Source organism: Vigna unguiculata, chromosome 11 (genome assembly GCF_004118075.2).
Source record: "Vigna unguiculata cultivar IT97K-499-35 chromosome 11, ASM411807v1, whole genome shotgun sequence".
In the NCBI taxonomy this organism is placed as follows: domain Eukaryota; kingdom Viridiplantae; phylum Streptophyta; class Magnoliopsida; order Fabales; family Fabaceae; genus Vigna; species Vigna unguiculata.
In genome coordinates, this window is record NC_040289.1 from 17,786,548 (window position 1) to 17,801,110 (window position 14,563).

Sequence of the window (14,563 nt, forward strand, 5' to 3'; positions counted from 1 at the left end):
ATCCTTTCTGTGTGATTGGATGATGAATTCTTCTAGGTTGGGCTGAGGAATTCTGCTCACCTCTCCTAGGTTGTCTTCACCCAAACTTTAACTCAAGAATAGGTAAGGGAAGCTAACTTTTAAACTCATTTTGATGTGGATTGTGTTCGTGAGTGCTTTAATTGCATGATTGCTTGTTTAATTGGTGTTTGAGACTGCTGATGTGTGAAATTGAGTGGGGGATGTTCTTGAGTGAGCTTGCATGTGAAGAACAGGGAGGATTTCCTGGTAGTTTCGCCTAGGCGAGTTGCTCTCGCCTGAGCGAAAATACCAGAAGATCACCCCTGTAACTGCGCAAAATCTCGCCTAGGCGAGCTGGAGTTGCCTGAGCGAGATAACATCTCGTCTAGGCGAGCCAGTTTAGCCTAAGCGAGAGTTCGCCCAGGATTTTTAATTTGCCGCTGTATGATGTCTCGCCCAGGCGAGATCAACTCGCCTAAGCGAGATAAGCTCTCTAGCTTAGGCGAGACTCTCTAGCCTAAGCGAGATTCCCTGCAGAACTTAGTTTTCTCACTGTTTTGCTTACATGATGCTATATTGATTGCTTTAAGATGATGATAGTTGATCTTGTATGTGATCTTTATGCATGTTAGACTGTGTGATGGGATTGAGTGCGAATTTGATGAGAATGGGAACATGTTGGAGATAGGGTTTCAAGGGAAATCCTAAGGAATGTGGTTTAGTAAATGTAAGGGCATGAGGACTCAGATTGGTGACATCTTGACGCTCCTAGTAACCATTAAGACTCAAGCAGAGTATAATGGATTACGTCGGGGGGAGTAGCAGGAGGTCCTGGTCTATGAATTCGATCCATCATAGAGGTGATGGGATTTACCTTGAGAGTGGTTGGGTGAATACCCCTTGTGCCTAAAACTCTGCAGAGTTTAGGAACCATCTCAAGTGCAAGTCACCAAGAGCTCCAATGCCACTTACATAATCCGGATATCGAGTCTAGAATGATGTGTGGTGTTAGAGTTGAGATTAATTGGATGATTTTTGATAGATTGTATAATAGATCCTGTTTTCTGCCTTAGCATAAAATAAATTGCATGGTTTGCTCTTCATTCAACTTAGCTTACCCTTCTAGTTTCTATGGTGTGTTCTATGTGTCTTCTACTTTTGCAATGATCGTCCCTATTGAATGGCGTGAGCAGATAATCGTGCAGGTGAGGATACACCCCTCCGGGATGTGAGATGATTACATTAGATGTACCAGTAGTATATGTAGCCTTTTCTTTCTTTTGCTTAGCTGATCGGGTATTTTGTAACCCTTTTGTAGTGTATGGGCTGTATATGTTGATCAGCGTATGTATGGTTATTTTTTGAGGATGACTGTATTATATATTATACTGCCCTACGTCATCATCTGCTTCTGAATTATTAAAATTTAAATGTTTTGTTTAATAGTTTAAAAACTATGAAAACGGGATGTTACAATTTCGGTATCAGAGCAGTGATTCCTTTAGGATCTGTAGGTGTGAGCTTGCTTAGCTTCTATTGTGTGTTCCTCGTAGCGTGTTTGGCATGAGTTGTTGTACTTGTCGACTAATCTGATGGTTCCTCTTTGTGTGATCAGAGCTATGGCACCTAGACCTCCTCCACCTCTTGTTCCAAACCCAGATAATCCTCATTTGGTGGGAGCAATTGAGGCGATGATAGCAGCCATGCAGCAGCAGAATGCTAACATGGTGAACCAGCAGAATCTAGCCTTGCAACAGATGGAGTCTGCAAGACTAGCAGCAGAAGCGACTCAGCAAAGGCACTTGGAAGCCCTACATCAGATAGGGGAAAACCGTTAAGCCGCTGGTTCTTCCCAAGCTTCACTGCCACGAGTGCAAAAGTGGAGTTTGGAGGATTTTCTATAACACCATCCATCCCGCTTTGATGGCAAAGTTAGCCCGGATGGAGCTGATCAGTGGATGCGGGACATGGAACGAATCTATGATGCTAAGAGACGTCCTACAGAGAACAGGCTGACATACACTAAGTACCTTCTTGCTGGAGAGGTCGTGCATTGGTGGTCCAGCATGAAGATAATGTTAAAGGACAGCCATGAGACCATCACTTGGGAACTGTTTAAGAAGAAGTTCTATGCTGAGTTCTTCCCAGATAGTGTGAGGTATGCGAAGGAGGTTGAGTTCTTGCAGCTGATGCAAGGAGACATGTCAGTGTCGGAGTACGCTGAAAAGTTCAAACACTTGGGTAGATTTCACACCCTGAAGATGGCAGAGGACTGGCAGTGTAGAAAGTTCGAGAATGGGTTGAGGGGTGACCTCAAGCTCACGGTGGCTCCGTTCTCTATCAAGGAATTCCCTGCCTTGGTAGAGAAGGCAAGAGTGATGGAGAAGCTTAAGGCTGAAGTTGAAGCTGAGCAGAAGTCTCAGCTGAAGGTGGGAGGGCCATCTAGGTCCACGAGCAAACACAACGACAAGAGGAAGCCATACTATAGACCTCAGCCCTAGGGGCCCAGGAGGTTCCCACATCAGCCCCAGCAGTCCCAGCCTTCTAGGCCACAGTGCTTCCACTGTAGGGGGGCCCCATCTGAGGAGTGCCTGCCCCTAGCTTTCTGACAGGAGGACTTGCCATAGATGCGGCCAGGTGGGCCACTTCATTAGGGATTGCCCAGTTGATAGGAGCACAGTGTCGAGGCCTTCACCACAGCCTCAGTCACAGCCGTCGAGGGGAGGTGCGAGACCACAGGCGGCGGGTCGGGTGTACGCTGTCACTGGTGCTAAGGCAGCTGGATTAGGTAACCTCATCATCGGGTCTTGTGTGATAACTGGTAGGAGCTTGCATGTTCTGTTCGATTTGGGGGCGACACATTCTTTTGTGTCAGAATCTAGAGTGGTGGAGTTGGATCTTCTGGTGAAGGAGCTCCAGTATGACCTGGTGGTGTCCACACCTGCTTTTGGGTTAGTCAGAACCTTGACCGTGTGTGCTAGGTGTAAGATCGAGGTCGAGGGGTGCAAGTACAGGGCAAACCTCATCTGTTTACACTTGGTGCGGCTAGATGTCATCTTGGGGATGGATTGGCTATCTGCCAATCACATTCTCATTGACTGCAACGAAAGGAAAGTGTTGTTTCCTAGCCTAGAAGATGAAGATCTGTTGGTGTCCTCACAGCAGGTGGACAAGGCAATGAAGGAAGAGTCTCAATGCTTCTTGATTCTGACTTAGTTATCCGTTGAGACTGAGATGGGACCCTTGGCGGCGCCTGTAGTGGGGGATTTCTCAGATGTGTTTCCTGAGGATGTGCCTGGCCTACCCCCTACTAGGGAGATAGAGTTCTCCATTAACCTGGTGCCAGAAGCAGGGCCAATGTCCATAGCACCCTACAGAATGGCCCCTGCTGAGCTAGTGGAGTTGAAGAAACAGATTGAAGAGCTGCTAGAGAAACAGTTTATCAGGCCGAGTGTATCGCCTTGGGGAGCGCCGGTGTTACTAGTTAAAAAGAAGGACGATAGTTCCAGACTCTGTGTGGATTACAGGCAGCTGAATAAGCTAACCATCAAGAACAAGTACCCTCTGCCAAGAATTGATGACTTGATGGATCAGTTGCAAGGTGCTGCAGTGTTCTCCAAGATTGATCTGAGATGAGGATACCATCAGATTTGAGTCAAGTTTGATGACGTGCAGAAGACCGCTTTCAGGTCTAGGTACGGACACTATGAGTATGTAGTGATGCCGTTTGGTGTGACTAACGCCCCCGCTTTGTTCATGGACTACATGAATCGAATCTTCAGGCCATTCCTGGATAAGTTCGTGGTGGTTTTCATAGATGACATCTTGATTTACTCACGGACTCCAGAGGAACATGCGGAGCATCTGAAGATAGTTCTAAGCATACTAAGGGAGAAGCAGTTGTATGCAAAGCGGTCAAAATGTGAGTTCTGGATGACTTCAGTTCAGTTCTTGGGGCACATGATATCGGCTCAAGGCATAGCAGTAGATCCGTCTAAAGTAGAATATGTGCTAAATTGGGAACGCCCTAAGTCAATGACTGAAATAAGGAGCTTCATGGGGCTGGCAGGTTACTATAGGAGATTCATTGAAGGATTCTCCAAGATAGCAACACCCTTGACCCAGTTAACCGGCAAGGATCAACCTTTTGCTTGGACTGACCGGTGTGAAGAGAGCTTTCTAAAGCTAAAACAAAAGTTGACTAGCGCTCAAATGTTGGTGATTCCTGATACCAGTAAACCCTTTGAGGTTTATTGTGATGTTTCTCATCAGGGATTGGGATGTGTTCTGATGCAAGAATGGAGAGTGGTGGCATACGCCTCCCAACAGTTGAAGAATCATGAAAAGAACTACCCCACGCATGACTTGGAGTTGGCAGCAGTGGTGTTTGCACTAAAGATCTGGAGACACTATCTTTACGGTGCACAATTTGAGGTTTTCAGTGACCATAAGAGTTTGAAATATTTGTTTGACCAGAAAGAGTTAAACATGAGGCAGAGGCGGTGGATGGAGTTCCTAAAAGACTTTGATTTTGAGTTGTTGTACCACCCGGGAAAGGCGAACGTGGTGGCTGACGCCTTAAGGAGAAAGGCAGTTCACACATCTCACATGATGGTCAGGGAGTTGGATTTGGTGGAATAGTTTAGAGATATGCAGTTGCAGGTGGTTTTGGATGAAGGAGTCATTAGATGTAACCATCTCACTATGTCTAATGATTTCCTTAATCTGATAAAGGAGAAGCAGCCATCGGACCCCAAGCTACAGAGGATAGTAGAGTTACTTGGCACTGAAAAGGCCAAGGATTTCTTGATGGGAGGTGATGGGGTACTGAGATTCAGAGGCAGGGTTTGCATACCTGAAGATTTAGAGCTGAAAGGTATGATTCTTGAGGAAGGGCACAAGAGTCGTTTTAGCATGCACCTAGGCATGACTAAAATGTATCATGATCTGAAGGAATCGTTCTGGTGGTCGGGCATGAAGCAAGATGTCGCTCGATATGTATCGTCATGTTTAACCTGTTAGAAGGCTAAGATAGAGCACCAGAGACCAGGGGGGATGCTTCAGCAGCTTGAGATACCCGAGTGGAAATGGGATAGCATTGCTATGGACTTTGTTACCCATTTACCTCGGACCGTGAGGAACCACGATGCTATATGGGTAATAGTAGACCGCCTCACCAAGAGTGCTCACTTCCTAGCAGTAAACTTGAGGATGTCTATGGAAAAGCTAGCACAGTTGTATATCAGTGAGATCGTGAGGTTACATGGTGTGCCATCAAGTATAGTCTCTGATAGAGACCCACGATTCACCTCCCGTTTTTGGCAGACGCTGCAGGATGCTATGGGTAGCAGGTTGGCTATGAGCTCCGCTTATCACCCTCAGACCGATGGGCAGTCTGAGAGAACCATCCAGTCCCTTGAGGATCTCTTGTGGACGTGTGTGCTGGACCATCTGGGTGCGTGGGACGAGGTCCTGCAGTTGGTGGAGTTTACATACAACAATAGCTTTCACACCAGTATTGGCATGGCACCTTATGAAGCCCTCTATGACAGGAGATGTAGAACGCCTTTATGCTGGTATCAGGATGGGGAATCAGTGGTGGTGGGACCAGAGCTTCTGAGACAGACCACTGAGAAGGTCAAGCTCATACGAGAAAGAATGAAAGCATCTCAAAGCAGACAGAAATCATATGCTGATCAAAGGAGAAGACCTTTAGAGTTTGAACCACGGGACCATGTTTTCTTGAGAATTACCCCGACTACTAGTGTGGGAAGAGCAATCCGTCAAAAGAAGTTGTCTCCTAGGTTCGTTGGTCCATACCAGATTCTGAGAAGAGTTGGACCAGTGGCATATGAGATTGCCCTACCTCCTCCTCTGGCCAACCTCTATTCAGTGTTTCATGTTTCCCAGCTCAGGAAGTATGTGCTCGACCCTTCCCATAAACTTGAGACGGAAGATCTGCAGATTATAGGAGATCTTACAGTGGAAGTTCAACCTGTTGGTTTAGGAGATGTTCAGATGAGGCAGCTAAGAGGGAAATCCATCAGACTAGTCCAGGTCATCTAGGACAAGAGGACAGGCGATTTCACTTAGGAATTGGAAGGAGATGTGAGAAAGTCATATCCACACTTGTTCACTGGTAAGTCTCAATTTTCGGGTCGAAAATTTTTGTTGTTGGGGAGAATGCAACACTCCTCTTTTTCCAGAAACAAAGTCAAACCCACTCTCATTTTCTTCTTCTCTGCAAACTCAACTCTCCCCTCTGTCTCCCTCTCTCTGACCCTTGCCTCCATCTCACCAACCTTGCTTCTTGATTAGGTCCTAGAGAGGAAGCCACGCCTGAGCCTTCTGCTGCCTCCGCTCATAGCCTATCATCTCCTAGGTAAGTTTTCCTTGCAGCCTCAATTCTGATTTCGAAATTCAACTCAAAATTTTGCTTCCATTCAGAGTCTAACCCAGTGCTCATCCTTTCTGTGTGATTGGATGATGAATTCTTCTAGGTTGGGCTGAGGAATTCTACTCCCCTCTCCTAGGTTATCTTCACCCAAACTTTAACTCAAGAATAGGTAAGGGAAGCTAACTTTTTAACTCATTTTGATGTGGATTATGTTCGCGAGTGCTTTAATTGCATGATTGCTTGTTTAATTGGTGTTTGAGACTGCTGATGTGTGAAATTGAGTGGGGGATGTTCTTGAGCGAGATTGCACGTGAAAAACAAGGAGGATTTCCTGGTAGTTTTTCCTAGGCGAGTTGCTCTCGCCTGAGCGAAAATACCAGAAGATCACCCCTATCACTGCGCGAAATCTCACCTAGGCGAGCTGGAGTTGCCTGAGTGAGATAACATCTCGTCTAGGTGAGCCAGTTTAGCCTAAGTGAGAGTTCGCCCAGGTTTTTTAATTCGCCACTGTATGATGTCTCGCCCAGGCGAGATCAATTGGCCTAAGCGAGATAAGCTCTCTAGCTTAAGCGAGACTCTCTAGCCTAAGCGAGATTCCCTGCAGAACTTAGTTTTCTCACTGTTTTGCTTACATGATGCTATATTGATTGCTTTAAGATGATGATAGTTGATCTTGTATGTGATCTTTATGCATGTTAGACTGTGTGATGGGATTGAGTGCGAATTTGATGAGAATGGGGACATGTTGGAGATAAGGTTTCAAGGGAAATCCTAAGGAATGTGGTTTAGTAAATGTAAGGGCATGAGGACTCAGATTGGTGACATCCTGACGCTCCTAGTAACCATTAAGACTCAAGTAGAGTATAATGGATTACGTCGGGGGGAGTAGCAGGAGGTCCTGGTCTATGAATCCGATCCATCATAGAGGTGATGGGATTTACCTTGAGAGTGGTTGGATGAATACCCATTGTGCCTAAAACTCTGCAGAGTTTAGGAACCATCTCAAGTGCAAGTCACCAAGAGCTCCAATGCTACTTACATAATCTGGATATCGAGTCTAGAATGATGTGTGGTGTTATAGTTGAGATTAATTGGATGATTTTTTATAGATTGTGTAATAGATTTTGTTTTTTGCCTTAGCATAAAATAAATTGCATGGTTTGCTCTTCATTCAACTTAGCTTACCCTTCTAGTTTCTATGGTGTGTTCTGTGTGTCTTCTACTTTTGCAATGATCTTCCCTATTGAATGGCGTGAGCAGATAATCGTGTAGGTGAGGATACACCCCTCCGGGACGTGAGATGATTACATTAGATGTACCAGTAGTATATGTAGCCTTTTCTTTCTTTTGCTTAGCTGATCGGGTATTTTGTAACCCTTTTGTAGTGTGTGGGCTGTATATGTTGGTCAACATATGTATGGTTATTTTTTGAGGATGACTGTATTACATATTATACTGGCCTACGTCATCATCTGCTTCTGAATTATTAAAATTTAAATGTTTTGTTTAATAGTTTAAAAACTATGAAAACAGGATGTTACAAAAAACATATTTAACTCCACTCTATAATATACTCTAACATATGCAAAATGAAAATTTAAAACATGAAAAAAAAAGACGTGATGACAAATTTTTCATTTCTTTCGATTTAAAATATACAAGAATTTAAACATTTTTTATTTCACCTCACTAACCACAACTTCATCTATGTTTTAATCTTGATTTGTAGAGAAAGATGTATAATTTAGATATGTTCTTGATGATTTTTTTTTCCTTTTTTTTTGTATTTAGTTTAAAACAATGTTATTGCTCCTATTAATATATTTGTTCTTGTTGATAAATAAAAAAATAGAGAATTTATATATGGTGGTGGAATAAGAGAAGGTTGAGAGAGTAAAATGTAACTAAAAGATTAAGAACACAATTTTTTTCTGAATTTCAAACTCACTTTGTTTTTTTCATTACAATAGAGTAGATATTAATAAGGTGATGATGAGTGAAAAATTTGGTATGTGTTTTAAGAAGATCCCCTTCTCAAAGGGTCAGGTCAATGTTAAAAAAAAAATGTTAAAATATTTGATATCATTTAACTTAATTTTGGGAGTCTAACTTATTCATTGTTTTATAAATTCAAACTTTTTTTCAGATGAGATTTTATGTGGTATGGAAGCTTAAAATAGATTGGTAGAAAGTTATAGTACAATACAATCAAATCTTTAAATAGTGACAAATTTTAGTGAAAAAATAATTAGTCACTATATAGTTTACCGATACTTGTCAATAAAGTATCTAATTTATAAAGATATAATACAATATAATAAAATCTTTGAATACACAAATTTGAGTGAAAAAATTTCTTCACATCAAATATATAACAAATAAAATAAAACTATAATAAATAAAAAAATGTCACGTGATCGGTTTCTAAAGCCTGTGGTGCTGCATTGGTATTGATAGTAATAACGGTGCATTGTTCAGATTTCTTGTAAAGCTAAAATCAGAAAATAGGCTTTGTATTGATAGTAATAACGATGCATTTCATGGTATTGGTGGTTCTTTAAATTAGTCCAGAAAAAATACATTTTTAATACGTGTTGCCAATAGTCATTCTGAACAAATACGATCCCAAAAACGAAACCTACTCTCTCTCTTCTATCTTAAAGCAATATGCATGGTTCGTTGTCAAAATATGCAACCTAAATTCCCTTTCAACGATCAAGAGGACTTTGTTCCTATACTACTAAAAAAACTCATATTTCCTGCCAATTTTGTTTCGATTTTTTTTTTGCAGGAAATACTAATAAATTTTGTTATGAAAAAAAATTGTAGGAAATTGTTGCCAATTTTTTTACAAAATATTTTGTATAAAAAACTTTTCGCAACAAATTTCGTAGAAAATACTTGCGAATTTTATAATTTTGTAGGAAATAATTACCCATGAAGGAATTACCTGCCAATTAAAATTCTTAGAATAAATAGTAGGAAAAAAAATCTTTTCTTGCAAATTATTACAAGAAATCTGAACAATGCAGCGTTATTACTATCAATACTAATGCAGTACCACAAGCTTTAGAAACCGATCACGTGACATTTTTTTGTTTTATTTATTATTATTATTTTATTTGTTATATATATATATATATATATATATATATATATATATATATATGATGTGAAGAAATTCATGATGCGAGAGACTTTTATTTTAGAACACTAGTTAAGAATAATTAATATACATCGAATATCGTAAAAGTTTATTATTAATTATGATATTAAATCAAATTCGACATGATAACCTTCAATACAATTTTATTTTATTTAAAGAACAAAAATGTCCATAAATATTACTGCTATGTTTAATATTTTATTTAATGTTCACGAATAAAAGTTAAAAAACAATTAAATGATAAAATAATTATATTTTAATATTGTTAAAATTTAAAATATAATTAAATATAAAAAGTTTAAATTAATAGAAAAACCAACAAAGATTGGTGTTAAATATCTAAAAAGTTTACAAAAAAAAAATTAAAGTATCAATTTGCGACATCATTGAATTTTCTCTTCTAATTTTTCGATAACCTTTTGCAACATTCATGCTTAACCAAATATCAAGAAATACACAATATAAAAGTATAGATAAGTTAGTTGAAGACGAACACCGTCTCTTCTATTCTTCTTCTCTCTCTAGGTAGGTTACAAATTACTTTTTCTTCATCTCAACAAACCTTCTCTCTTCTCTTAAAAGAACGAGAATGAAACCTACTCTTTTGTCTATCTTAAAGCAATGCTATCACCAGTATGAAGAAATGTATCGTTATTATGGTTAATAAGAAACCTATTCTCTGATTTTGGCTTTACAAGAAACCCTAACCATGCATCCTTATTACTACCAATACGAATGCAGTATCTTGTGACAACTTTTTGTTTTATTTATTATTTTTTTATATATTTTATGTTAGTGTTCAATTTTAAATTTAAGATTTCATTTTTCATATTATTTTATTTTCATTCTTTAAGTTTTTTATATTATAATATTTTAGGCTTGTAGGGAAAGTTTATGAACAATTATCTTTTATTTTAAAATCCTTTTACACATTAGAATTTGTTTAACTGTGCACGTATATGCACATTCTTGTAAAAAAAATGAGTAATTTTTTCTATTTTATAATAGGTCTAAATAAGTAATGGAAATAAATAGAAATGAATAGATAGGAAAACTTTTGATTTCCTATATTTTGAAGAAGTTGAAGTTGAATTTTAAGTATGATATTCTAAAGTTTTGAAAACGTAAAACACGGGATTGTTCTTTTTGGTTTATATATTTTATCCAAATTGTTATACTTTTAATTTATTACATTAAAAAATATAATGAAAGGCCATTTTTGTTTCGAAACTACACAATACCTAGCAAAGCTAAAACAAATATAATTTTCTAAATCTTAATTGGTAAACAAATTCAGAATACAATATTCAAATAATTATTCAAATTATTGACAAAACATTACAACTATTCAAATCACAAACCTACAAATCAACCACATCTAACACAATATCAAATCATCGTATGTTTTAAGTATTTGTGTTTAGGACATTTAACTTGGAGTGCCAAAATTTACAAAGACAGTATTCAAATGTTTAATTAACATTCCCGTTATGTGTCCTAAATAAGGGAACAGGAAATATACCCAAGAAAAAGGAAAATGAAGAAATGTTATATTAAAATAGAGAAACAAAAATACATCAAATCTAATTAATTGTAAAAATTGGAAGCATCAAGTCCATCCTTTAAAACGCGGAAGTGACGCAACTTGTGTTTTTTTATTGAGAAGGAAATTCAAAGAGAAGCCAATCCTTTACATATAATTAAAAATATTAAGACTTTAAATATTTTAAATATTAAGACTCATGTAATAAACAGACTCTAATATAATTGAAAATATAATCTATATTTTAGGACTTTATTTTTAAAATTCTTTAAATATTAAATCTGCTTAACTAAATATCAAAAAATATTAAAGTATCAATTTGAGACTTCATTGAATTTTCTCTTCTAATTTTTCTATAACCTTAACATTCCTTTTAGCTTAACTAAATATAAAAAAATACACAATATTTCAATATATAAAATTATTGATTATGAATACATAAAACTAGCGATATAAAGAAATGAACAAAATGTGAAACATTTTTGTGACAAATCTATTAAAAAGATAAAAGTATAGAAAAGTTAGTTGAAGAAGAACATTGTCTCTTCTCATTACAAAAAAAGTGAATATTTGTGACAGTTAAAATTACAAGTTCTAGCGGTTAAAACCCGTCACAAATGACATTTCTGACGGTTTAAATAACCGTCAGAATTATGAATGTCAAAAACAGATTGTGACAAAAATATTCTGACTACTGGTATTGTCAGAAAAAAAATAATAGCGGTTAAAAATTGCCACAAAATGTAGTCTAATTTATTTATATTTCATTATATTTTGACGGTTAAAAATTGCCACAAAATGCATCATATTTTGACGGTTAAAAATCGTTACAAAATGCATCATATTTTTTACGGTTAAAAACCGCCACAAAATGCATCATATTTTGACGGTTAAAAACCCCCACAAAATATATCACATTTTGACGGTTAAAAATCATCACAAATAAAATACATTTAAGCTCCTGTTTCAAGCATTCCCTTTTAAAAAAAATAAATCTTTTTTCACTATGTTACTATTTGCTTTAGATAAAACCATACATAAAGGAATAACCAACCACATCATGACCATTTGAGATTCTCACTTTATAAAATTGTTGCTGCTATCGAATTTAGACAGTTCCTTTACATGAATCAAAATTTCCTTATATAAAACTAACAAAAATATAAAAATAATCGCATAAAGAGTCGTTACGATATATATCTTAGATAATGTGTACTTCAGAACTATTGTAGGATAATCATGTTGTTGTCTAACCTATACAAGACGATAGGTATAAATTGTGATTGAAGAACCTGATCCAAGCTAACAAAATGAAATGATAACTTTCTTTCCTAGATATGCCTATAAAAAGTAGATATACAATTCAATTAAAATGGGAGAAAAGCACTAGATAATTGGTTTTGAAGCCAGTCATGGATTGTAGAACGAAGAGCATAATGGGAACAAGATTGTGAGGGTCAAGCTTATCATTAGTCATTGGTGAGTTTTCATTACCACCATCAAGACATCATTGTATAACCTCAGCTTCATAATTAAAACCATCTACAAGTTCTAGCGGTTAAAACCCGTCACAAATGACATTTCTGACGGTTTAAATAACTGTCAGAATTACGAATGTCAAAAATAGATTGTGACAAAAATATTCTAACTGCTGGTATTGTCAGAAGAAAAAAAATAATAGCGGTTAAAAATCGCCACAAAATGTAGTCTAATTTATTTATATTTCATCATATTTTGACGGTTAAAAACTGTCACAAAATACATCATATTTTGACGATTTTGAAGCCAGTCATGGATTGCAGAACGAAGAGCATAATTGGGAACAAGATTGTGAGGGTCAAGCTTATCATTAGTCATTGGTGAGTTGTCATTACTACCATTAAGCCATCCTTGTATAGCCTCAGCTTCATAAGTAAAACCATCTACAACTACATGTGGATCTCGCATGACTTCCAACAAAGTGGGAACACATGCAGGGAGAATTTTCTTAGATATCACTCCACCGATTGGAAACTATATTGCAAGAGAAGAAAACAAAGGTAGAGAGAACTATATTGACAATAACAGCAAAGAAAATTATGCATCTTATGCTTCGCTATTCAACTACAATATGCAAACAATTAAACGCTTGCCTTCTCATGCTTCAGGGTTAAAGGTGATCAACTTTGAGTTTGGGTCACTTGGAGGACCACTGTAAAGGCCCTCAACTCAATAAAACAAGGAGATCCTTAAACTATCATTGTCCTAGAAAATACCAGAAGAATCCTACACACAGTGCTTGCAATTTTAGATGATTACGATAAGATCCCCAAGTGTCAGCTGCAAGTTGAATCATCAACCTCCTTGCAAGCTCTTTGACCATGTTGTGAGTGTACTTCTGTCCAAGAGCACATTTACAAATGATGTTGTCAGATAGTTCAAGAAGCAACTCACATAGATTCACAGAAAATGCATCTCCCAAGCTTGCTTCGCCTATGTTTTTGACCATATCAAATTAACATTATCTATCTCACCCAAATGGTGGTGCACTCTATTAGAAAACTCAAAATTAGATTTTCTTTTTCACTGTTTCAATTTAATTTTTCTTCAAGCTATGCATAAATAAACATTAATTATAAAGTAAATTCAGTTGTTACAAATTCTGAAATAAGTAAAAAAAAAACAGCTCCACGCATGTTACTTGTCATAGCACAGTATCAACCACAATTTGCTTATTAAAAAATTCTGGTTAATCGAAGCTTTACCTTCTAGTTTTTAAAATAGCAAACTAATAATAACACAAATTATAATGGGAAAAAGTATTTGATGGTTCACCTTTTTGCTATTTCAAACCAAGAAATCCCCGTAGCAATTTTCCACCATCGTAGGAGAAAAGTGAAAAATAAGAATTGAGAATGCACAACGAAAAGAAATGATAACGCCTGCTAGAGGGAAATGAAGAAGCCCTTGAGAGAGAAAACCTGAGAGGAGAGGAGAAGACGAGACAAGTCACGGATATTTGATTTACAAAGTTTCCAATTCTCTTTTTTGAAACTTTAACAACTCTAAAAGCATATAAGTTTAAAATAATTTAAATTTTGTGACGGTTAATAAAATAACAAAAATAAAAATATTTGTAGCGGTTTATTAAAACGCTAAAAAAAACACTAATAAAAAATAAATTTTTTGTAGTGTCTGTTCTTCTTCTCTCTAGGTAGGTTACAAATTACATGTTCTTCATCTCATCAAACCTTCTCTCTTCTCTTAAAAGAACGAGAAGAAAACCTACTCTCTCGTCTTTCGTCTATCTTAGAGATGTATCGTTATTATTGTAAATAAGAATCCTATTCTCTTATTTTGGATTTACAAGTTTAATTGTCATGTTTGGATAAAATTTGGATGAGTGCCTTCATGAATTCCAATGCACCAAATAAAGAACAAAAAATTATTCCCTTCAAAATTCTTTTGTGCTCTCCAA

General features: G+C 37.2%; 1 protein-coding gene across 1 annotated transcript; it reads left to right on the top strand.

Annotated features, from left to right (window-relative positions):
• Window positions 1-1,967: 1,967 nt before the first annotated feature.
• Window positions 1,968-3,216, top strand: LOC114170224. The gene is made up of 2 exons (XM_028055712.1): window positions 1,968-2,446; window positions 2,613-3,216. The coding sequence occupies exons 1-2, from the start codon at window positions 1,968-1,970 to the stop codon at window positions 3,214-3,216; spliced, it is 1,083 nt and encodes a 360-aa protein (XP_027911513.1).
• The last annotated feature ends 11,347 nt before the right edge of the window (window positions 3,217-14,563 follow it).

Coding starts and splice junctions, on each gene's coding strand:
- LOC114170224 (XM_028055712.1), top strand. CDS start 1,968: ATGGAACGAATCTATGATGCTAAGAGACGTCCTACAGAGAACAGGCTG. Junction 2,447..2,612: donor AAGGTGGGAGGGCCATCTAG/GTCCACGAGCAA, acceptor GCTTTCTGACAG/GAGGACTTGCCATAGATGCG.